Source organism: Cephus cinctus, unplaced genomic scaffold (assembly GCF_000341935.2).
Source record: "Cephus cinctus unplaced genomic scaffold, Ccin1 Ccin1_scaffold0330, whole genome shotgun sequence".
Lineage (NCBI taxonomy): Eukaryota > Metazoa > Arthropoda > Insecta > Hymenoptera > Cephidae > Cephus > Cephus cinctus.
In genome coordinates, this window is record NW_014333027.1 from 3,472,611 (window position 1) to 3,498,059 (window position 25,449).

Here is a 25,449-nt window from a genome sequence, read left to right on the forward strand (position 1 = left end):
ACTTCCACAGCAAATCGACCTATAGCGTATTTCTTTTTTGAAACTCGTAAAGGAGTCCAAATGAAGAGAATCAAGTACTTTGTTCTATTTATTTGCCGTAAAAACGCATAATACGCTTTATTCGTAAAAGCTCTGTGTACAGTGTCTAATGTATATAATTAAAAAAACATACTGAGGCTTATATTACAACTGAATTACATAATTTATTGTACAACTTCGATATTCATTATTTACTACGTATTTTGATTTGCTTATATATACATAAGCTATAAATTTATTAATGTATATTTCAATTGTGATATTGATAGAACAGCCTGTTATATTTCTGGCATAATGCACAAACATGATGTATTATCATGTTCCGCCTACACGATTATCAAACGTTTAATTCATAATTTATTCTCAGCAACGCACTGAAAATGCATCTTTATATGATTAATCAGACATTCTTCATTAATAATTTTACTTAAATTGTTGCAATAAAAATGGACTTAATCCTTTACGAGCTTGCTAATATTTAAATAATACAAAAAAAATGAAATATTATTTTACAAAGTACCTGTGTTAATTTTTACAACATTAGAAACATTCTGAATTATATATTTGCCAATGATTCTGTGTATTCATATTACAGCACCATATCACTTGCACTTATTTTTAGTCCAATTAAACAAAAATCATCATAAACAACAGATTGTGAAGAATTTACACGACGAATTAAATTATTTTTTTTTGTGTTTCTGGTTATGTTAAACATAAATTCTATTGAAGCTGGGCAAAACGAAATTAACCCATCCAAAACTGAAAATGACTTTAAAATCACGATAAGAAAGGAACTACCAAATCTTCCTTGTGTTCCACTTTTACGTCCCCCAATGCAGATACGGCTTTATCCAACATATCTTTAATCTGTAACATATATAATAAAACAATAATACCTGTTATCACGGCTTTATTATTAGTAGTTGTTATTTATCAATATTTTTTGTATTAATAGCTATTACTTACCAATTGTCGATCTGCTGATGGGAGTGGTTCCGTTGAAAGTATTCTCTCTGGTGCAGGAATATCTGTAAGTAGGCAGGATGAAATATCAGGGACCTTGACCCCAACAGTTTCTATTCGTTTGGAATATGCCTTTGATCGATCCATATATTCGTGCTGTTCCAGATTATGTGAATCCAATGCACCAATATCGATGACATTGCTGAAAAGACATATAACAAATTGTACTAAAAAATTCAGTATATCAAAATGAGAGGATTGCTACACTACTAGTAACTGCAATTAAATTTTTTAAAAATTATGCCTAATTGTTTAAAGACTCACGCTGCTGTTTCATGCAGTATTCTGTTGAGTGCACTTTGTTCATCTGTCTTCTTTGGCACAGAACTTGCATAGTGGTTAACATAATCATCACTGTAAGAAAAAAAAAAGTAAAAAAGCTTTGTATATATGCATCTAATTATAAGAAAACATATGTAGGAAACCAACAACAGCGCAACGACTATAAAGGAGTTACCTGTGTACATGAAGAATATTTGTTGTATTGCTGACAGGGTCAACCAACAAGTGAGTCCTCTCACTTACTTCACCACTCTGTAGATAGAGCAGATAAATTTATGAAATACCGTCACTACTTAATTAGCACGTAGTAGAATATCGATAAAACTTCCAGAAATCATATAAATCAAAACAATATATTGATATTTCTTTCTGGTCTAAATTTTGTTGTTTACCTGTGGTCCACTGTCTTCTTTACAAAAGCTGTAGCAACATCCCATGGCGGTACTATAGCAGCATCCCATACTGAGACCAAAGTAACAGGAAAATCTCAAAACAATGGTATTACTAATATACCGTCTTCATCATTTGTCATAAACAATCGCGTGAATCAGCTGCTATTCCTAATACCGGCCATGAATCTTCCCCAGGGGTTGGCAATTCTTCTCCTGTGAAAAATGATACCCTCTGCAGTCACGGCAAAGAGGAACTAAAAATCAATATGGCCGTGTACAGCGGGTCATTCAAAAACTATTGACCCACCTACTTTTCATTAACTTTCAAGATTTTTTACTGCGAACGATCTATTAATTAAGATGAAATGAAAAACGCTTATCTCGATTTTTTATGAGCTTTATTATGCATACTATTGTACTTATGAAATGCCCGTTTCACAATTAAGTCATTGTCTTTACATTTTCTAGGGTCCTTTACGCCTAAAATGCGATTGCGTTTTCTACACCAATTATTGTTAATTTCGAAATCGGTGGCGAAGGTCAAAAATAGGTCCTTTAATTTTGATTGATATATGTTACAGGTGGATCTTAAGTAGAGGCATATAACGCAGTTTCAAGAATGGTTCTCAAATTCCGACAAAAACATGTACTGGGCAACTTTTTCTGTGGTATGCATACCGTGTTATTAAACATTTCAGTTCAGCATGAATTTAATTTTTTAAGATCTTCTGTACCTTGGATATTAAATAATGTATTGTTACAATTGCAACTATTCAGTTCTGAATTGTTCGATATTTTCTTCTCTAATGCATTTGCTTGTATGGAATGTCTTCGAATAGCAGATCAACATAATTGTCACTGCAGTCTGACGTATTCTCATTCTTTTTTTAATTGCTGAAGGAAATTTTCGAGTATTTAAAAGTAATTCTCCATCACATGTCGGTTCGAATTTGCAACCGTGTGACATGACGGTAAATTGTTAATTAATAAGGTTTCTGAAGCTACTTTCGAAGAGCACGTAGGTTGGCTTAATATTACGTACTCCTAGTAACCTAATGAATTCAAAAGAAGGAGATTCATGAAGGAGCACATTGATCCTTTCGCTCCTTTTTCGAGTCTCTAGTTTTAGAGTGTATCTATTTAAAGAATCGAATAAGTCGTTAAAGAAGAGCAATTTATGTTGCTGTCACTTCTCCTTCCATATTCAGCATGGTCAGTTGTCCATGTACAGTATTAATGTGTTTTGAAATAAAATATACAATAATTGTCAATGTTAAAATACTACATTAATGGAAGGATAAATCCAAAGAGTATGTAAAATGAAAATGCATACCTTCAAGTCTTGTATGATGATGTACAATACCGGATACTATCCTGCTTAGTACCTATGTTGCATTTTTTACTCTCATTTTTTAAATTCGTTTTCTTATCACATGCTCAGCTGCAAACTTTGGCACCATTTGATACAAACTCTCTGCATGGGCATCCATTTTGTATGCGAGAGAAATAATATCTCATGCTACAAACTTCCTGTCCTTTTCTTCTGTCTCCTTGTGTTTTATTTCTAAATCCTAATTCAGTAAGTTATTACACACATTCTTAATAAGATGAGGAGCATCATACAGCGGTATAATATCCTGTCCATACAGTTTAATGATACCACCTGGGAATATAAATTACAGTAAATATTATTATCCTTATTATTTAAACCGACGAAAGTTAACTATAGAATTAAACTTACTGAAATGTTTTCCTTTTTCCCATTCTAACTTTCTTGTATAGAATTTCAATTTATGAATTGCTGTGATGTTGGTTACACAAAGTATAGCTCTATGGACCCACGAATCCAAGTTCAAGAGCTTTTTCCATAGCAGTTATATTATAAAATTGTTTGTATACCCTTGGTGCATACCTTGCAATAGGTATTTGAATTTCTATAAACTGTCTCTGAATCTGCCAATTGGAGGACATCAAAGTTTGAATAATTTTTGTTGAAAAGATTTCATTCTTGACATGGTGGCAATTTGTTTTCTTCTCAATGTTTTTGTTACAGAGTGCAGACGAGAAGCTCTTGGTGTAAGATCTGCTTTCCTTATATTTTTCCCCAACTTTTCAAATTTTTTGCATGTTGGTGAAGGAGGTTTAAAAAGCTTCTCATTCGCATTATCAAATTTGTTTGAATTTTTGTGTGTATCACAGTCTATATCCATGTGATCAATATGGTTTATAGTCATATTATTCTGTTGCACAATCTGAAGCACATATTATAGTGAGATTCTTGGTTTTAAAGATATAACAGAAAATTCTACATAAGAAAAGTGATATTGTTTAATACCTGATCTATAATGACCATACCAGTTTTCCACAAATTAAAACGATCTGAACTTTTTGGAAACTGATGATTAGGCATATCAGTCACAGACGGGTATCCCAAAACAGAAACTAACCATAACGGCGTTTCTGCAAGTCATATGAATTTCAATGTTACAATATTTTTCATATACTGTTTTATATAACTAACTGTAATACTTACCCATGAACTGTATATTGAACAAGCTGCAAGTTGAAACTTGCAATTTGCTTCCTCCGTATCGTAAGTAGTGTACGAAGTCCTTATATGAGGAAGCATTTTCATTTTTTTTAATCTTTGGCTTCCTCATAGATGAATTTTCATCTACTACCCACGATTCAGAGGAAGCAAATTATAAAATTAAAATTCTTGGCATCCTCATATAGGGACTTTGTACACTACTTACGATTCGGAGGAAGCAAATTGCAAGTTTCAACTTGCAGCTTGTTCAATATACAGTTCATGGGTAAGTATTACAGTTAGTTATATAAAACAGTATATGAAAAATATTGTAACATTGAAATTCATATGACTTGCAGAAACGCCGTTATGGTTAGTTTCTGTTTTGGGATACCCGTCTGTGACTGATATGCCTAATCCTTCATACTGTAGAGAACGTATGTGAGGATAAATCTCTTGCATGATCTCTTCGGGCCTAATATTTTTTAATTGGCTGAAATTCAAAAACTTGAAGATATGTATAATCAGATCCGTTTTACCAATCTCCGCCAAATTTGAGACATATCACGGCTAAATGATACTCTATACTTTTCGAAAATTGGAGCTCAATCGGTCAAAGTCAAATAAATTTAATTTTTCGAAAAATTCAAAATATCATAAAATCAAAACTTCTGGATCGATTCGGTCCAAATGCAATACCAACCAACCTTGGATACATATCTCTTTGTCAAGAACTATTTAGACGGTTATCACAAAATTTGCGATCGCTAGAGTGCGAACGTCCTTTTTTTGGAAATTTGAAAATGACATCAATTTTGAGCCACAGCTTGAATCATGACGAAAATTATAGTCAAAGAAGGGATTACAGAGCTGCATATGCCTGCAAAATGGGGGGGCTGTAGCTAAAACCGTTCTCGAGTTATACACGTTTGAATTTTGGGAGACCATTACACACATACACACACACACACACATACATCCGGACATTTTCTCCAAACATGTTTTCTCGAGGTTTTGCAACATTCTGAACATGGTGACATAAAAATCTCGACAGGAAAATTTTCCACCGTCACATAGCTTCCTCTATGAGGAAGCAAAAAATAACTTATAATCGCATTATATTTCAATGAACTCTCAATAATTCTCTGCAACACAAAAATTCTTCTCCTGAAGAAAATACTAAAATATAATATGGCGGATACCCAAGAAACAATTGTTTCCGCCCGCTGATTTAAAGCATTCGTAATTTACGTATCCGTTATAGTTGCTCGCGACATTAGCCTAAAATGAGCTTATTTCTACTGGCCGTCGATATATTGAAACTTGAAGTTTCGTTGCAGATCTCATGAAAAAATATTGTTTATGGTAATTCCAACCAAATTAAGGGAGTTTTTAAAGAAATGCAATAACAGGCATTTGTCTACATTACTACTGATCCTCATGGTGTTCTAGTTATAAAAGTAACGTCGACTAGCGAGCGAGTCCGACCAATAATGTAATGCTGTGATGGGTTTATGTATGTAAGGTTAAATATCGTTAGGATAGATCAAAACTACAATTACTACTTGGAATTACTATAAAAAATATTTTTTTATTTAATTAATAAATTTTGTTGCCCTAACTTACCGACGGCTAAAGTTAATCGCGTAGAGTTGTCCGTCCAGTGTTAGATCCCACTTATTATTACATTACTTAATGGAAAACTCTAATATTGGTAACTATTACTATATGTATATAACTATTACTTTGTGCTTGTTACGTAAAATATCCAGGCATGCAGGTACTCTATTTTATATTGTGTATGCGGGAATTTAGATTCATAACGTAAATGTATAACATTGTTATATTGACGTTATGAAAGTACAATAAATAGGAGATTACAAGTAAGACACAAATTGTATGCAATATTGTATTTGCTGGTTACAATATTTCTAACAGTAAATTGTTTTGTAGCTATTTGCGGTAGTAATTACCACAATTAGTAGCACATTACAGTAAATTTTTGGAAGAAACATATTGAACATTATTAGAAATGATATATAAAATTTCTACAGTATACAATCCAGCAGAGACAAAGTAACTGATACTTATCGGCAATGTTACCATTTCCCACTCAAGGATATAATAGTCACGAATAAGAATTGCTTCATAACTTGGAAATTATTTTTATGTGATATTTTAAATTTATAAACTAGTACAATACCTATAAAATACATAGTAATACTAATATGGGCGTCCATGTTTCTTCGTTTCCTGTACAATTTCGTAAATGTAGGTCACAACATTTTGAACTTAGGGCATCAATATAGCGCATATATGTAGATCCGACGAAAAGTGTATGTACATACACATTTTGGCGTCATTTTTAGGAGCCCCGTCTTCATGTGAGATCCAAATAATGACAGTAGTAGATCATATGCATACATACAATGTATACTTAACCGTGAAAATCTTCATATCAATATACGTATATAAATATATAAATGTACAGTCGAACCTCGCTAACTCGTATCTCAGGGGCAAAGCTAATTTCTTTGAGTAGAAGAGGTTTCGTCTTATCGAAGTTTTCGAGTTATAGAAGTTAACCAAAATCATATTCGACTCATAGAGGCTCGTAAAAATTCGCCAAATGTAGCGGAGACAATCTTTAATTTAAGGTGTAGTACCTACATACATACATAAATATAATTTATACAATATGTATCCAAAAAATGAAAAGTATTTTCCTAAAAATTTTTTGGATGTCATTTCGAAGAAAAAACTTGTGATTCGGAATCAACTATTCATTTTGCTGACAAGCATTAGTTTGTAGGCGGAATTAGGGAATGCAGGTTGTGACATGTATTTTTTTAGGATGCTGCATAAATCGCTTTGAATTGTAGAGGTCAGAGTATTGGAACTTTGAATTATGGAGATAGCCGTTGATTTATAGAGGTCAGGTTTCTTTGAATTTGAGTTACAGAGATAAAGTAATGAACAGTAATACGTTCGAAATACTGCGAGTTATTTTCTGTTTATTCTTCGAATTACGGAGGTCTTTGCAAGGGAACGGACTGAATCTCAGTCTTATAGAGATTTTCGAGTTATAGAGGTTTGAGTTAGCGAGGTTCGACTGTATGTGCATATCTATATTATACGGGATTGTTGTGCTTATTGCGCACTGACAAAGTCCTGAAACTCGTTATTCTTCCTCGTATTGTGGATTACGCATGTGTACAATAATCACTCATATATTTACGCAGTCCAGTCCATACACAATGACTCTTATCAAGATGTTAGTGGATGCAGCATCGGAGGACTAACGGAGGAGATGAGGAAGTTTTCCCAGTTCTCGCTATACCTTTGGTGAGTTCCACAGTGAACAGCAAACTTTTTATATTAGGGAAAAATTAAATTAATTTTTTTCAGACCAAAGAAATAAATACAGTAATTTAATAAGAGGTGTCGGAAAGCAGATAATGGACATGATACCGGGAATTTGGCTTATTCTTTTATTTTTCGGACATGTGGACGGTTTATCCTACGAGATTGATATTTACGGTATGATATATCCACTTTGGCTTTAGATACTAATTACTTCTTACTTTACAGTTTTATGTAGGAATTATATATAAAATAACATAACTTTCATCTCAGACTGCAATAGTATGTTTATTGTAGAATATTTTTTAGAAGGATTTCTACTAGTTGGAATATAAGAGTTTTCTATGTTTCACATTTTTCCACGTAAAAAGCCTATGATATTTTTGTACTTTTTTATAATACAATAATGATATTAGGCAGTCCCATATAGCACAAAACATTGAGATACGTTTTGGGAAAGTTTATGAAACCTAACAAGTAGATTTATATGTTTCAGCTATGTTTCTAACATGTATCTGAATATTTAATAATAAATAATAAACGTATTGAATATTATGCTGCAAGGGGTGCTACGTATATTAGTGTTCATGTTAATAATTGAAAATTTACATAATTTCTGTAGATACTGGAAGTTTTTACATTGTAAAGTTCTAGTAGCATACGACTCAATTATTTTTTACAATGTTGACACTTAAGGTAGTATGGTAGAGTTTGGCTGAAGTCGAATTAATAGCCATATATAATTTGTTAAACTTTCATAAAACAAATAAAAAAATATATTAAAAATATGAATTTAATAGTAGCAAATAATAATTATTCCGATAAATAAATCATAATGCTTACTGAAGTCCAAATCTGCACCGTCATTTTTTCCCAGCGTTTACAGATGGGGAAGAGAACACGCGAAAAATATAGACATGCGCCGCATACGTTTCGTTTAACAATAATTTCTCAATAAGTACATAGTAAATAATGTTCATTTTTGACAGTGAATGCCTTGAATATCAAGCTATCTGGAAATAAATTCTAGTGTACGGGTTAACTTGCTAACTTTTGCGAAAATGAAGGACATCTGACTAAATACAACCGTTTTTTTCCCCACCACCTTAATTTTTCCCAACTTCAATAATTAATATCTCTTTAACTAGACGGTAAACAAATTTTGTTTTGAGCCAGTAGATGCAGCTGATTGAGCTCTTTCCATCAGGCTTAAAAAAAAATGTAGGGTCAACTTTCTAGCATAATTTATCATACTACCTTAATTAATTGTACAAATTGTTCAAGCCAAATCAGGTTTTGAGTGAATCACTTTCGTGTAGTACGAATAACCTACGTTTAATAATTAATGGAATGAATTATTATGAGATCAACTATCTATTTCAATAAAAATGTTTTCAGTTTCTTCCTGAAATTTGATTTTAACCAGGCTAAGGTAAATATAGATAATGGTAGTGCAATTCATCAAGCATATTTGAAACCTTTTTATTCTCTGACAATAGTCAATAAAATCTTATTTATATAATTACATGTAAACTGTGAAAATGATTTCAAGAATGATAAGGAAATATATATCCGTGCATCGTATGGCGTATTTTCCAGGTGTTGGTGTATATTTAGGTGTACGCTAGACGCCTTAAAGACAACTTTTGAACATTCTATGATGTCGAGCTTATCGAATTATAGTTACTTCACAAGTTCGATATGTTTTATTGACAGATCGAAAACAATGAAGTCTCTAGAAAGGCACATAAAGGCAAAACAAAAATTAAATTCATGGACTGATTTTAGACGGGGTCTAGTCAGATCCGGACCTTATTTTCTACACTGAATACTAATGCAAATACGAAGTAAATCTGACGAATTAATAAAAAGTCTTGTTCATCATGATATGAGGTAAACTTAGACCATATCTACCATTTATTATGGTAGATTATGCATGAGTTAAAATTATCTCTTATATTTAGCACGATGACATTTAATATTTACGACTGTTTTTACATTTTTATTTTATCATTTAATTTAACATATACATATTGTATACTGTCAGGTGAGTAGTCAGAACACATGGACCGTTGCTGTATTTAATGATTTTTGTTTAATTATTTTATTTAAATATTTATAGTAAAAATTTACGTACATTTGTCTACCTAGGTAGCTAAGGAAATATAAAAAGTTTTAGTATCAGTTTCTCTACCTGGCTTGATTTCTAGTTGCATCATTGAATATACGTACTTAAGATGTTTCAGATTTGATTTGTAGTACTTAAAGAGTCTATGGTAGCTTTTACAGTACATTATTGCCGTATAAAATTATTACTGAGATGTATACGTTTCAGTAAATAGTTTGATTACGACTATTGTTTCGCATTTTGACATCTGGAGAACCTTGACACTTGTGACTTTCATAGAATTTTATTTGGGTTCATTATTCTGGACGCATGTGAATTTTATTAAATTAGCAATTATTAAAATTAGTATACGTTGAATACTAATCTGTGGAAGGATTGGAATTTCTTTGTGGAATATGCAAACGTAATCGATTAACTTTTATCATGTCAAATGCAGAACTTGCGATCGGCTGAAACGCTGATCCGCATGAGCAATCGTAGATATAGTAAAACTTCTTGAAAACTGGGAGCTTCAGTATCGTAGCCTCCTAGCCCTGATGATGCAGACTGAAACGTTTGTGAAATGTCGGCAGGAAGCTGAACACAGACGCATCTTCCATCCGGAAATCATGAGTATTCATGTCAAATGCACTAGGATTTGTTTAGAACGAATATAAAATATACAAAAATTGAAGAATAGATGAGATCTGTCAATAGAACTATAGTATTCCAGCAAACACGAAGCCACAATGTTAAAATATCCTACTCAAGTATTTAACAGTTAGAAAACACCTCATGTACGTAACTGTTGTATCCCTGAGTAGAAACATTTTAACATTGCCCATATGTAAATGTTATTTTATGTTTCCTTGGATATTCTTGTGAAAGATTAATTTACAGGATTTGGACGTGTTTTTACGCAAATCGAAGCATTGGCAATTGTATCCCAAATTATACGCACACCGTAATAGACGTGAAAAGTATTCACAAACCTAAATTTTACCTCGGAATTACCATTTGATATTCTTACGTGATAAAAATGTCTCGCGAAACGCGATCTGTTGAAATGAAAAAAAAAATATATAACATATATGAGATACGGTTGTTACGGTTGGTCTACCTGATTGGGGATGGTACCGGTGATCATGCGGTGTAGCAGGTTAAAACTAGGATAATATCTTCACTTTCACCCACCGATCCACAGACGTTTCTAATAAGTGACAGAATTGGCTTCCACTTAAAAAAATCAAATTAGCTTTATATCTTTGGATAATTAGTTGTATTGATAATCATATAACGCGTTATCGTTTGACTGGTCACTGTTTTATTTAAAAACAGTGTTAAGTTCTTGTAAAGAGGATATTGTTTAAATAAATAAAATAATAGATATTTGTCTATGAACTGATCTTCGTGGTGGATTATTTATAAAAATATCATCAATATCGTAATACTGTAATGGGTTTGTGAATAGCTAGTTAAGACTAGGACAGTTTGAAACTCAAAGAATGTGATGGGTTAGAATAGATTGGACTGGTCTGTATAAATTTTCTAAAAATTAACAAAAAACTGATTCCTTATGTCTAATATGGAAGATTTTTTTTGTACAGTGGGATCCTCTAGATTTCTGATACGGGACTTGGAGTTTTGAGAATTGTCGATTAAGGGAGGATCCCATACTTACACACTACTGCGTGTTCCATAGTGCAAGTTTGAACATCAAAAGATGAATGAAACCTCAAAAACCACTGCGCAATTTTGGACGGTATCAGTTATTATATTTTTTAATGTTTTATATTATAATTTAATAATTTAATAAATTTAATAAATTTAATAATAATTTTATTATACCCGCAGTGATAAGATTTTCTTAAGTCAAATCCAACTGACTGGTATTCATGGTCAACAAGTCGTGCTTTTAAAACCGGTTTTAATATTTAGCTACGACAAGACTGGAATGAAACACACCTGGATGTTAATAATATGTATATTTACAAGATCAAATATAAATATAAATATTCAAGGCTTGTCGAATCGATGTCGATTCCATGAATTAGAATGCCGGAGGTAAATCGGTGCTCCTTGACAAAAATTGACTAGCACTAATTTCAGGAGGGCAGTAGTACTTTTTGGTACGAGTGCGAAAAAGTGGGCTTTTTGGGTCAAGTGTCCGCTTTTTGGACATTGTCCGTGTCACATAATAGTTTTTCAGCGCTCGCGTCCGTAATCGGGCGAACATCGTGCAGAGTCGGGTAAATGTGTAAAGCCATTGATTCCCGCTCCTGCGCTGCAAAGACGCTAGGTTTGTTCGTTTTCTATCTAGTGCACCGAAATAGCAGTTATTGCAGCGCAGGAGAGAAGTCTTTTGTCATTGCAACGCGGCAGCAGCAGCGCCGGAGAGGAGCAATGTAGGAGAAGGAGAGTGTAAGAGGGGAGAAGGAGAATGGAGAAGAAGAAAGGATCACCCGATACGGCCGCTCGCACAGAAAAATTGTTAACGTAACTTGAGCGAAACTCTCGCTTGTTTTCGCCTGAGCGTCTACGATACACACTGCGACGAAAAGAAGCGAGGTTCGCTCAAGATACATAAATAACTATTTGTAACAAATGCATGAAAACTCTCTCTTTTCATGTTTGTAGTGTGGCGAAAGCGTACAACTAGAGTGTTCAGAAATATGCATAAAAGTACCTAGTATAATTTACGCATGCGCAGTATTTTTTCTAATGCTCTAATAAACAGTGCCACATTCGCCACACTGTACAAACACGAAAAGAGGGACTTTTGTGAACGTGTTACAAAAAAGATATACCTTACCACATCAGTTTATCAAGATTAAAAGTAAAAGGACTTATGTATGCTGAAAATCTTATGTTTATATTCTTATTATACAGAGAAAAAACGGTTTGAAAAACGCAGTACTACTCATATACCTGCACCGTTGCCAATATTTTCGAGAAGGCGGCGTAGCTCGGTGGCAGTGCGTTTGTCTACCACCCGAGCGGGCCAGGGTTCGATTCTCCCGTCACGCGTATATTTTTTTATATTAATCCTTTTTTTTTTGCTACCCGACAAGCCATGTTTATCTATTAACAATTTTGTCAATTTACGTACGAAATGAGTGCATTGGAACACTATTATTTTTCATTATCAGACACTGGTTATTAGAAAAGGTTATGAAGATTAAAAGCTTATTGTTAGGTGTACATATGTTTTTTATTATTCGCTATCACTACTGGCTTCTGTATAGCCTTTACATTTATTTAGATGGTATGTATCATAAAAGCATGCAAAACATAAATTATGTTCACACCATGCACTTTTTATGAATGCAAAACTAACTGAAAACAGACCTATGTTTTTAAATGTGAACGAAATTAACTTTCCTCTGTCAATATCAAAAGAACATTGCCATTGCAACGAACAAAAAGTTGTATTCATAAAATGTGCATGGTGTGAACATAATTTATGTTTTGCATGCTTTTATGATACATACCATCTAAATAAATGTAAAGGCTATACAGAAGCCAGTAGTGATAGCGAATAATAAAAAACATATGTACACCTAACAATAAGCTTTTAATCTTCATAACCTTTTCTAATAACCAGTGTCTGATAATGAAAAATAATAGTGTTCCAATGCACTCATTTCGTACGTAAATTGACAAAATTGTTAATAGATAAACATGGCTTGTCGGGTAAAACCAGTGTCTGATAATAAAAAATAATAGCGTTCCAAAAAAAGAATTAATATAAGGAAATACACGTGTGATGGGAGAATCGAACCCTAGCCGCTCGGGTGATAGTCAGGCGCGCTGCCACCGAGCTACGCCGCCTTTTCGAAAATATTGGCAACGGTGCAGGTATATGAGTAGTACTGCGTTTTTCAAACCGTTTTTTCTCTGTATAATAAGAATATAAACATAAGATTTTCAGCATACATAAGTCCTTTTACTTTTAATCTTGATAAACTGATGTGGTAAGGTATATCTTTTTTGTAACACGTTCACAAAAGTCCCTCTTTTCGTGTTTGTACAGTGTGGCGAATGTGGCACTGTTTATTAGAGCATTAGAAAAAATACTGCGCATGCGTAAATTATACTAGGTACTTTTATGCATATTTCTGAACACTCTAGTTGTACGCTTTCGCCACACTACAAACATGATAGATGTATAGCCAGTTCACGATTTCAATGTGCTTTTCTAACAGAATTAAAATAATGAAGTTTTAGGAAAACACACGTGGCTCTGCATAATATTCTTGTTACAAGGTATGCATGTGCATAATTTTGCACTGAAATATATTTTATTTCTCTATTTGAAAGACTGTGCGATTTCCTAATAATTTCATTGTTCTTATGAACTGTCAAGAAATACATCGAACTCGTAGACCTACTGTATCATAGTCGGGTCTTGTATATGTTGTCAAATAAGATTTATGAATGATCTATATTGTATCTGATGCGTTCGCTGCTGAAAAAAAAATTAATTTTCCGCATGAGAATCTTCTAAACTGAAAATGCTTGACAGTTGCGTATGTTACTGCTCCATTTACATACTCACAATTTATTATGAAATACGTTTGGACACCCGCCGTACCGAGTTTTGATTTCTTTGCTCTATAGATAAACTTAAAAAAATACCTACAATAAAATTAGGGTGTTTTGATTTAAAAAGGAAAATATATTTCATTCATTACTATTCTTTCGAAACGGATATACATTTTCATGGAATGATTGCGACTATAATTCAAAACGAAATATTTAATCTTTGTATTTTAAATACGAAATCGCTAGACGTTACCTTCATGTACTTTCACAAGATTTTATTTCTCTGAGTATTCCTCCAGATCGTTGAGTTTCTTAGTGGATAATAAAGATTAAGCTTCGCGCGCAATCTAGAATAATTTTTTATTACCTCAACTTTCTTCCAAACTTCCAATTTCTTTGTTAGCATGCCCCGGTTCACCCATTGCACCGAATCACCCACCGGCACCTCACGTATTGAAATAAAACAAATTTAGATAAACAATAATTATTGTCTAATACATAGATAGAAGAATAGATGGAAGCAGATAGAGATCCTAATCACGATTATTTTTGGATGTTACAGAAGGAAGTAACTGTACCTTAAATGACGGTCGTCTTGGTATTTGCAAAAGACTCCCAGAATGTTCTATAAAACTAAAAGAAGTAAGGGAGGGTCTAAGGTATTCTAATGCTGTTGATCGTTGTGGATTTTTCAATTTTACAGAAATTGTTTGCTGTCCACTGAAAACTTTGAAACATTGGAATACTCGGCCCGCGCATATAGGTAAGAAGATACGAATTATTTGTATAAGTGTAAAATAATGTTGACACTCAAATTAAAACACGTGCAGTGTAACGAAATATACGGGAGAGGCGTCTAATGTAGCGCATTCGCTAACGTGGAGCACGCTTATTTTCCTGTAATACGATTTCATAGAACGTTTAAGCAATTCTCATTCAATTAATTAATGCATCGACTTATCACACAGTACAAATTATAATTAACATATGTACTCTAATTATTTTATTATGAAAAGTAAGTTTTGGCACAGATCAACATTTTTAATGTAATTTTTAGAATCCTTGATGTCTTATTTTTTTAAATGTATAATTTTTTAATATTATTATTATTAAGTAATATATGCAGTATTATATAAATAGATTCGAAAACCCTGTACATGTAATGTGGCGCAGATCGGCACGTATTTGATTATTATAAAAGGTAATAAGAGTTGTTTTCTCAATTGAATTATTAGTTTGTTTTACCCAGAAGCTACTTTTTATAATATTCTATTCGTCAACAAACTTAGCCTAATAAGCAATATGCAATAAACCTATTGACGTGTTTCGTCGGATCACCGAATTTGTCTAAATTTTATTGTTAATTTATTTATATACGTACACTTTGTTAGTCGATGTCTTCTGATGTAAGTTTCAATCAAGAAATCCAAAAACATTCCTCTTAAAGCATATTTTCTATTTGAAATACGTTGTCTGCCACATTAGCAGTAAGGGGTGTATTTCGACGAAATGTAATCGTTTACAAAGCCAATGATTATTATATTTTAAAGTGATATAATTTATTTTTAAAGTATGTAAAACTTTAGCTAAAGTGTTACTTCATTAATATGTGCAGATGTTTATTAATTTGTTATTCATTTTATAATTGAGAATTTTCCTTAGGTGCGCCAGATTCGTCGCCTCTCCCCTATCAAGTATAAACGGTAAATAAAGTTTACTAGAATATACGTATAACAAATTCGTTCATTTTCTTCCATATAAAAATAATGAAATATGGTGTGGAGAAGAAACTGCTATGCTTTATTTTTCCACGTAAAAGAGTTTCGTAATCATACAAGAAAGAAAGTACGCGTAGAAATTGTTTTCTCGTTTTCAAAATCTGATAAAATATGTCACTTTGTATGGACTTTTCATTCTCATCGCATTGCCGTAGATGCAACAATTTTTTAGAAGTTTAATTCTTTCCAATTTCTATAACTTTTAAAAGTAAATTATTGTATATTAAACGGTCCTATTGTTGTCAAATTGTTCTTAGTTCCTATGTAGAAACATATGGGTCTATTTCACTTTCACTAATCAAATAGACGGTTTAACCACGCTTGGTAATAACATTGTACAGTTTTTATAAAAATAGCATTTTAATGAAGAAATGATGTCGAGCAACGTTAAAAAATGTATACTACTTCCTTTGTTTTCTATTTAAAAAAAAATTTGTTAACCTAAAAAAGGAATAAATTATTTAATATTTTAATATAAAAATTGTATCGTTGTACTATAGCTTGTGTCAGATACAAAAATGAAGTTGGGTCAAAAACTGCAAACGACGGAGATAATGTAGCAAGCGGTCCGAGAAGATGGGGCATTTTGGTTGGCGTTAACGTCCGTTTCGGTGAATTTCCATATATGGCTGCTTTAGGATACAGGGACACCAATGAAAAAAATGTCGAAGTTATCAAATATTTATGTGGTGGAACCTTGATATCATTGCAGCACGTATTGACTGCGGCGCATTGTGTCAGCAATATACAAAGTCGAGTACCTGTCTTGGTAAGTCTTTTTTTTATCCATGCTTTCTATAACAAGACTTAAAGAACTGGTGCTTCAAGTACTCAAAAGCTATAGTGTTATGACATCAGGACTCCACTTTGCGTCGAGGCAGCGTTTTTGCAAAATATTACTGTACTAAACGACACCGATCGAAATATAATTTCCATTGAAATATGAAAGATCGTTAATCGGTATTACTACTTTTAATATGTAAAGTTTAGAAAATACTGAATATAACCCCATTTAACATAAAAAATTATGAAGTAAAATACAGAATTGAAATGAACAGAAACAAATTTTATTATTGTTGTATATGTATAAGTGTCAATTAGCCGCAACAACAAAATTACACGACATCAATTATAATTTATGAGGAGCTATTTTGCACAAATTCTGAATAAAACAAAATTGAAGCAACGTAAAGTGAGCTCTGGGTGTATCTCAAGATAAATAAAATATATGTATAAGGCAACGTCAACACAGTTATTTAATTTCAATAATTATAAATTATTTCTCCATCTGCATCAGAAAGTATAAGATATACTGTATAATAAATAAAATATGCCGGTATGGAATCAATAATAGAATTGAGAATCAATTACAATCTGATTTATTAGTATAGAGAATCGTTACTTTGCATGTAACGCGTTATGAAACAGCCATGTCATATTTACATAATAATTACAGGTAAGGCTGGGTAATGATGATCTCGGAACAGTTATTCCAGACCCTTTAGAAATTCCAATTAGTAAAATCATCATACATCCAGAATACAATCTTAGCACATATTACCACGACATTGCTATCCTCAAACTGGAGAAGAAAGTCTACAGGTCGTTCCTCGTCCAACCAATATGCATTCAAATGAAATCACTGACAGAGATGAATTTATCTAAAAATGATACGCTGACAGTAACTGGTTGGGGTGCAACCAGTGTCTATGGGGACGGATCAACTAAATTATTGAAAGCTGAGGAATTACGGTCAGCTGGCTTATTATATGTCAACAAAAAATTCTATTATTTTGATACTACTATATTCATTGCTCGTCTTTCAATTACAGTTTTGTAGGAAACGACGAATGTTCCAAAGCGTATACCGATCATAGGTGGATACCAAGTGGTCTGGACAACCATATGATATGCGCCATTGATAAAAATATAACAAGAGGAGCTGATACCTGTCAGGGAGATAGTGGTGGACCTCTTCTTATAAAATCCGAAAATAATCTAACGCTCGTGGGTGTGACATCGTTTGGACAGTCGTGTGGTGGACCTTCTCCAGGAGTTTATATTTCCGTTCACTCCTACTTGGACTGGATCGAAAAAACAGTCTGGTCTAATGATACTGATGTAGTTTAATCACCAAGGAGTGACAGTAATATTTTTCATAACTTACTTTTGCTTTTGGAAGTTTTGCGGTCCCTCTATGGGGATCAAATTCCAAAATAGTAAAAGCCTGTTGTTGCATACAATGCCAAGATGAATAAAGTGCTTTGAAATGTGATACTTTTACTGTAGATAAATGTCTGTGCAAAAATCTGTGTTCAGAAAGCGTCAATATTACTACTAAAGCAGATTTTTGTATTTTATTGCTCACGTGAAGTATACAATTATTGGGCCATTACGTCTGTTCGTTCTAGCATTTTTATATGCTCCGGAGCACTATAGATGTGTTTAAAAATGAATTGAAAGTATTGGAGGCATCATTTTGTCTCAATAAAATACATTGAATAAACAGAGAAATAACGATGCTCTCAGTATTTTTGGCTCATTTTTGAACACACTTATAGTTCTCCAGAGTACGTAAATGGCTAGAATGAACATACCTATTATTATTCAAAACAGGCTCCCAGTGGTTTTATTTAATAGTCTTCTAAATATATCTTATCTTATTGATAAATGCATCGTCTGTTCCAAAAATTAACAATAGTTCAAAAGCGAAATAATAATCATATAATAATCGACTGGGAAAGAAATTTGGAATAAAGTTTGTCTTAAGGGGAGCATACTATTTAGACGGCCGAAAATGAGGCATTTTTCATGAATTTTTTTGAAGGTGATAAAATAATCGCATCATTTTGAAATTGTGGTATCATTTTATTTCATCTTTAAAGCATAGAAAAAATTTTTTTTTGTTATGAAAGAAAATGGCGGCTCTGTGTCTTATTTGGCCAGGCGTGTTTTGCGTGACACCGAAAAGTGCTGCAGTTTTCACGTTCTTTGTAGTGATCTGAAACCAAAAAAACAATTATTTTTCGATTACTGACATGTAAAGGGGAAGGACTAACCTAAAAAGCAATGAAAAAGTATAAAATTAAAAATTTGGTAGGCTGTTGAAAAAATGTTCGAATTTTCGACCATTTTTTCGACAGTTTTTATCCCAAAAAATATTTTATTTACGCGATATCTTTAAAACTTCACTTTGTCCTTCCGAAAATATTATAGAGAATCACCTCCCATAAATTCAGCCAGATCGGCCAACAACTTTTTGAGTTACAACACGAGCAGTTTTTGAAAATGTAGTTTCGAGATAATCGCGTTTAAAGTTTCAGTACGATGAAACTATTAGTTTTAGTGACTTACCGATAAATCAGCGATTCCAGACGCATATAATAATCCTTCAGCCTCTTCGAAAAGCTGATTATCTTCTATTTGTTGCTGTTTTCTAGCTATACGAGCTGCTTTAGTTTCAGAAAGGCTCATCTTGGTCTGCCTCGCTACTCGCGCCTCATCGGTGTTTTCGGTGAAAACTTTCGAGTAGGTGCCAACAATTATATCTAAATTATTCATAATTCTAAGAATGGAGGTGTAGCCTTCATTAAATATCCCAGCAGCAATATAGGCTGAGATTGCAATGATTTTTAACCCAGAATGCAGGTGCTTTGGGGATAATCGGCAAACTGTCGCGTTGAAACTTTCATTGGCATTCTGGGTATGGCCACCCAAGCATCTTTCTAGTAAATCATCTTCATAAATTGGTAGGAGATGATGTTTAATCTCGTCGCCAAGTAATGGAGTAAGGTCTTCAAAGAATTATACAAAGATATTGTGAAAGAAACGTTGTTCCACCCCAAGCGCTCCGGTTACCTGACTCGCTAGTATACGGTATGCCGACCCCGGCGATCTCGACTATGTGCAATAACTCCATAAATATTTAATATTTCGATTTGTTCTTTTTCCAGTACATTCTTAATATATTATAATTTCGAAATATGAAAACAAAAATCGATTTTTTGAAAATTCTAAATAGTATGCTCCCCTTAAGGTAGGTGGTTCGAACATTATCATTATAATCATAATAAGGATTCGTGGGTTAAACAGCTACAATATGTATCATCTCGAACATGGAGTGCTCGCGAATGATATCTTCTCTGACAACAACCAACCCCTACTATTATCCGTTTTCTGATCTTACGTGGCATGGTAAGGCGCAATGTTGCCAGATAGTGAGGGTAACTGCGTCCCACACCTTACCACAAATAAAGGAAAGTGACCAAATATGAAATACCATTTTGTTTTTGTGGCATAAAAAACACTATTATGAATTAAACGCTATTAATTATAAACACAGTCAGTCATACATTTTGGCCAATCTTACAATTAGTCATAGTCTTGTGTTTTAATATTAATCAACATATTTTTTTATTTAAAAATCCAAGTAACAGAACAGTAGCTATTTATGGAATAGATACCTAAATATGGAATATGGAAATGAGAGTTTCTTAAAAAAAAATCAACAAAAACATTAACGTCTCTTTATAAGAGATCTTGAGACTTTAGTCAAAAAGAAAAGTATCTTATTCGGTTAAAATTAACTTATTCTACTTGCAGATATCACAAACCCAAATCTCAATCTCTAGACCAGCGTAGTCATTATGTGCCCAGAGCCCACACATTAAACATTTGATCCATGTTTCTCTTTGAGTATCTTCAGAAAACAGTCTCTGACAGAACATACATTCAGCGTCTGCTGATTCAGGAGCTTGTTGTCATATTATGACATTAGCTCACTGTATTCCATAATTCCATATTCCATAATTAAGCACCCATTGACTGTCCATATTTGGAATTTTAGACAGGCTCAAACTTGTCGTCGTGTTTTACAAATAACAATAGCTACGCAATAGAACGTATCAAAATTATGAAAACAAACATCAATACAACACGCTAAATGTATAATAACGGCATGCTTGTAAATTAGCTAACGAAAAACACTTATTTTGTACATACCTTGAAAATTTTGTTGGCACGGACAAAACAAAACACTCTTGCTGTTTCTACTCTAAAGTGAGTGATTGAGATAGAAGATGGTAGCATATTTCGTTTTGAATTGATTGTTTAAGAGAAACAGTGGTATTCCATACTATGGATACTATTCCATGTTTGGTCACTATCCTCTACGGATAAAGTAATTAAAAAATCCCTAGCGTGGAATTTTTTGTTGTGTATTTGAATACGTTTGATCGACCCGCGAAATTAGATTCAGAGAACTCTTTTACGAAATAAGATTAAAATAGTAAAAATTTTTTTAAGTATTTTAGCTGTTAGACATTAGTGTATAGAATATCAGCAAGGATAATGCTTCACGTTATAATCAACTAATTATTAACATGCATGTTACATGTAACATTATGTTTGTTCGTATTATTTGCATACGTAGGAAGCTTTTCTTGAAACTTAATAATTAATAAATAAATCTTTATTTAATCATAAATTGTTAATTTATTATTTATGAATTTCTTTTAATTTCTCTCACTGCTTTTCTGTTCATGGCTATAAAGAGCAAACAGAGCATGTAATCAGTTTGGAAGTTAATAAATTTTGGAGCAGCGTACATTTTGAATCAAGGAATTTTTATGATAAACAAATAGTTCTCATTCTTTAGGTGCTACTTCATTCGATTTTCTCTCCACCTCAAGTGCAGAAGGAAAACGTATATTTTCAATTGTTATCGGTTACATTGTCCTATATTTAGGGTTTAATTCAATTATTTACAGTTACATAGTAATGATAACTTTTATAGAAAGTTGAAACATTTAAGTATATCGTGGAAAGCGAATACGATAATATGTACGTCGAGTTTTTTTAAGCCTTTGAACATTATTATTTTAAAAGTAATGTAATATGTATTTATGGCTGCAAAAATTATTTTTATAAAGAACCGTGGTAAGGAGTGTGCTATAGAATTACACAGTTAATTTGATCTCGAATTAAATATAAGGAATATATATGTTTTGTTTTATTGCTTTACTGATAATTTTATCGAAAGCGTTACAAAACGACTGTTAATATATTATAAATGATAATAAAAGTCTAAAAATATTTTGTCATTTTTTATATATATTATTTAATCGTCACAACTTTATCTATATACTGATCCATAAGATGAGCCCACGCGAGGCGATTTTTATCCTCTGCCTCCACACTGTTATCTGGCTCAGACTGGCCGTTGGTTTGAGCTTCTGCGCGCGCCTGACTCGTCACTTGTCGATCCCGACCACCGACCATGTTCGGACTTGACTATATTTCAAAACATGTCCAAGATTTTACGTTGAAAAATAATTACTTAAAATATAGGGAAGTTAAGTTTCGATAAGAAAAATCATGAAAACTTACAGTATAAAAATGAAAAAAAATATTGAACTTTAAATTTGTTCATATTCACATATACAGTATATCTTTATACTGAAAATGGAAACTTCAATTTAAGTTATCTCAACAAAAATACGGAAAATCTTATTCGAATTTTACATAGCTTGAAATGAAATAATTTTCAAAAACGTACATCAAAGGATCTTGAAGTTGGGACTTAATGATCAAAATGATTCTAATCCATTGCAATCCACACATTTTATTGCTAACTATACCCAGTAGCCAGCTACATTTTTAAACAAACAGTAAATACGAGGGATCTCGTCATCAATCTCTATAACGGTGGAATACAAAAGGCGAGATACCTCGTCATCCATCCGTAATGTGTTAAGAATATGTCACTGTAACGTGATAATGCCATTGGCAACTTTAGAAATATCTACTACCAATAATTGGTATAAATGATTTATACTTTCTGCGTGCCAATCAATCGTTGTACCGCATCATTTTTTCTAAATAGTACATTATGCAACAAGGGAGTAAAGTCGTTGATTATTCCCGCGGGTGAGAGTTTGAGCTTCGCTCGGGCAGTAAATCACCCGAGGGAATAACCGACTTTACTCTCGTGTTACATATAGTGCTTTATTCACGACTAAACTATGTAGCCACTTTATTTCTTGAAAAGTGGGACTTACTCAGCCACTGTCATTATGATGGAAATATACGTTTTTTCAAATAATCAAAAAATTCAAAATTTAAAAATTGTTCACCTTTTCAAAACTTTCAAAAATTTTCAAAATTTTCAAAATTAAAAAAAAATTCAAAATTTTGCGGGAATAAAGTTCATTATTCCCGCAAAATGCGGGAATAAAGTAAATTTGCGGGAAAACCAAATGTGCGGGAATAAAATGCTACTTTAGTCCTGCTTTTCAGGGAATAAAGTGGCTATTATAGCTCAGTCGTGCTTCATACTAACAACTAACTACCATCGTCCTTAGATTGTTCCGACAGTCATGTTTTTATACACCGTGTAGAACGGTATAACTCTCTTTACCTTTAAATTATAAAAGAAAATTTAACTTTTATCATTTGTCGCTCCGTCTGTGACTTATATCCTCATGATTAAATCTGGTTTGAAGCCATTTAACTCAAACAATCTGGAGAACCTCATCGTGCCGCGATATAGGTTACAATATATTCCGACAACCATTTTTTTATTGAGTCCTGTAAATCCTTGATTCAGTGCATAAACTCAAAATTTCATGTTAATAAAGACCAAGAAAATATAATTAATAGAGAAAGCAATGGGCCATCATTTTTTCTATTACTCGTTAGCCATTTCTTTTCTTTCGTACTATTTTTTAAAATGATTTTTTGTGGGAAATCATTTATTTTTTTGTATTCCATAAAACGTTTAAATATTTTATTGTTTATGCGATAAGGCAGTTAAAACAAGAAAATTAATATCAAATAATTTATGCAATAAAGAAACAAATACAGTAAGGTGAGAAGTAATGGGAGGCGCGCAACTCTACTTTTCATTCTGCCTGTAGGTCGAGAGTAACTTTGACCTACCCTCGCGTAACTGAACGTCAGGAATAAGAAGAGGGAGACCTCCCTCACGCTGGATCAAGAGACTCGGTCGAGTCTCGCGCCAAGTACAGGCAACCGGCTGTACAGGGCGCAGCGCGCCGAGACTCTTTACTCGAGTCAACTCCTTATCCCCCAAAAAACACTTACGTGTAAAAAACTACGCCAAGTACAGGATTGCTGTGAATTCCTCTAACACTTTCCTGTATCTAGGTGCCGGGCGTGGAAATCCAGGGTATCCAGGTATTCCGCTCCGTAGTTTCTTGTATCTAGGTACTGGATGTGGAACATTCCGCTTCGTAGTTTCCTGTGTCCAGGTGTTGGGTGTGGAAGTCCAGGGTGTCCAGGTGTACCGCTCCGTAATTTCCTGCATCTAGGCATCTTTTCCAGGATGTTCAGGGGTTCCGCTCCGTAGTTTCCTGTGTCCAGGTGTTGCATGTGGAAGTCCAGGGTGTCCAGGCATTCCGCTTCGTAGTTTCCTGTGTCCAGGTGTTGCATGTGGAAGTCCAGGGTGTCCAGGCATTCCGCTTCGTAGTTTCCTGTGTCCAGGTGTTGGAGGTGGAAGTCCAGGGTGTCCAGGTATTCCGCTCCGTACTTTCCTGTATCTAGGTGCCGGGCGTGGAAATCCAGGGTATCCAGGTATTCCGCTCCGTAGTTTCTTGTATCTAGGTACTGGATGTGGAAGTCCAGGGTGTCCAGGTGTACCGCTCCGTAATTTCCTGCATCTAGGCATCTTTTCCAGGATGTTCAGGGGTTCCGCTCCGTAGTTTCCTGTGTCCAGGTGTTGGATGTGGAAGTCCAGGGTGTCCAGGTATTCCGCTTCGTAGTTTCCTGTGTCCAGGTATTGGATGTGGAAGTCCAGGGTGTCGGACGTAGAAGTCTAGAGTGCCCAGAAAAGTGTGCAACGAGCGACGCTTTGGCGCTTCGCTCAAACAATAGTATCCTCTCTGTTCTTCGCACGGCCTGAGGTACGTAAATAATCCAGCACACTTTCCTCTCTTACGTTTACCACACGGCTTCAACAAGCTGGACACCATTAACGACGCTTATATGCACTGAAGATTACATTTTCTTTAAGAATTTGTATATATCTTTATGCATTTCTAAAAAAAAGGGACTTACAAATTATATTTATATGCTATTCAACATTTTCGACGACACAATATATTTTTCTGATTAGCGACATCATAATTCATTTACATTTTATATCTATGAAAATGTAGATTTCAGTGCTTAGAGCTTCTATGCCCCGTTGAACAACAAAAACTCGTGATATCCCCCAAAAAACACTTACGTGTAAAAAACTACACCAAGTACAGGAGTGCTGTGTATTCCTCTAATAAAAAGTATTGATATCACATTATTGAGGCCAAGTACATAAGTCACTGCATGTTTGCCTATTATATGATCTAGCACTGGCCCATCATTTTAATT

The 25,449-nt window shown here is 33.6% G+C and overlaps 2 protein-coding genes across 6 annotated transcripts; one reads left to right on the top strand and one right to left on the bottom strand.

Moving 5' to 3' along the window:
* Positions 1-183: 183 nt before the first annotated feature.
* LOC107266873 (ragulator complex protein LAMTOR1) lies at positions 184-4,326 on the bottom strand. Of its 2 annotated transcripts, none has more exons than XM_015737847.2 (9): positions 4,273-4,326; positions 4,075-4,199; positions 3,481-3,991; positions 3,073-3,402; positions 1,740-1,952; positions 1,523-1,599; positions 1,330-1,419; positions 1,009-1,207; positions 184-909 (listed from the first exon to the last, which is right to left on the bottom strand). In XM_015737847.2, the coding sequence occupies exons 5-9, from the start codon at positions 1,806-1,808 to the stop codon at positions 820-822; spliced, it is 525 nt and encodes a 174-aa protein (XP_015593333.1). In that variant the 5' UTR covers positions 1,809-1,952; positions 3,073-3,402; positions 3,481-3,991; positions 4,075-4,199; positions 4,273-4,326; the 3' UTR covers positions 184-819. The 2 variants fall into 2 exon arrangements, with proteins under 2 accessions (XP_015593333.1, XP_024939892.1); XM_025084124.1 differs by having other exon boundaries at positions 1,740-1,993.
* Positions 4,327-7,279: 2,953 nt separating this feature from the next.
* LOC107266867 (serine protease snake) lies at positions 7,280-18,356 on the top strand. 4 transcript variants are annotated; one of them, XM_015737837.2, is made up of 7 exons: positions 7,680-7,809; positions 9,232-9,525; positions 14,847-14,926; positions 14,988-15,047; positions 16,563-16,831; positions 17,519-17,814; positions 17,895-18,356. In XM_015737837.2, the coding sequence occupies exons 3-7, from the start codon at positions 14,905-14,907 to the stop codon at positions 18,190-18,192; spliced, it is 945 nt and encodes a 314-aa protein (XP_015593323.1). In that variant the 5' UTR covers positions 7,680-7,809; positions 9,232-9,525; positions 14,847-14,904; the 3' UTR covers positions 18,193-18,356. The 4 variants fall into 4 exon arrangements, with proteins under 4 accessions (XP_015593320.1, XP_015593322.1, XP_015593323.1 ...); XM_025084123.1 differs by having other exon boundaries at positions 7,689-7,809; positions 9,349-9,525; XM_015737834.2 differs by lacking the exon at positions 9,232-9,525 and adding an exon at positions 7,280-7,614 and having other exon boundaries at positions 7,678-7,809; positions 14,847-15,047.
* The last annotated feature ends 7,093 nt before the right edge of the window (positions 18,357-25,449 follow it).

Excerpts from the sequence above, each read along its gene's own strand:
- LOC107266867 (XM_015737834.2), top strand. The coding sequence starts at position 7,728 with ATGGACATGATACCGGGAATTTGGCTTATTCTTTTATTTTTCGGACAT. Across the intron at positions 15,048-16,562 it reads TACTCGGCCCGCGCATATAG|CTTGTGTCAGATACAAAAAT; the intron begins GTAAGAAGATAC and ends GTTGTACTATAG. Across the intron at positions 16,832-17,518 it reads AAAGTCGAGTACCTGTCTTG|GTAAGGCTGGGTAATGATGA; the intron begins GTAAGTCTTTTT and ends TAATAATTACAG.
- LOC107266873 (XM_015737847.2), bottom strand. The coding sequence starts at position 1,808 with ATGGGATGCTGCTATAGTACCGCCATGGGATGTTGCTACAGCTTTTGT. Across the intron at positions 1,208-1,329 it reads ATACTGCATGAAACAGCAGC|CAATGTCATCGATATTGGTG; the intron begins GTGAGTCTTTAA and ends ATGTCTTTTCAG. Across the intron at positions 910-1,008 it reads CATCAGCAGATCGACAATTG|ATTAAAGATATGTTGGATAA; the intron begins GTAAGTAATAGC and ends TATATGTTACAG.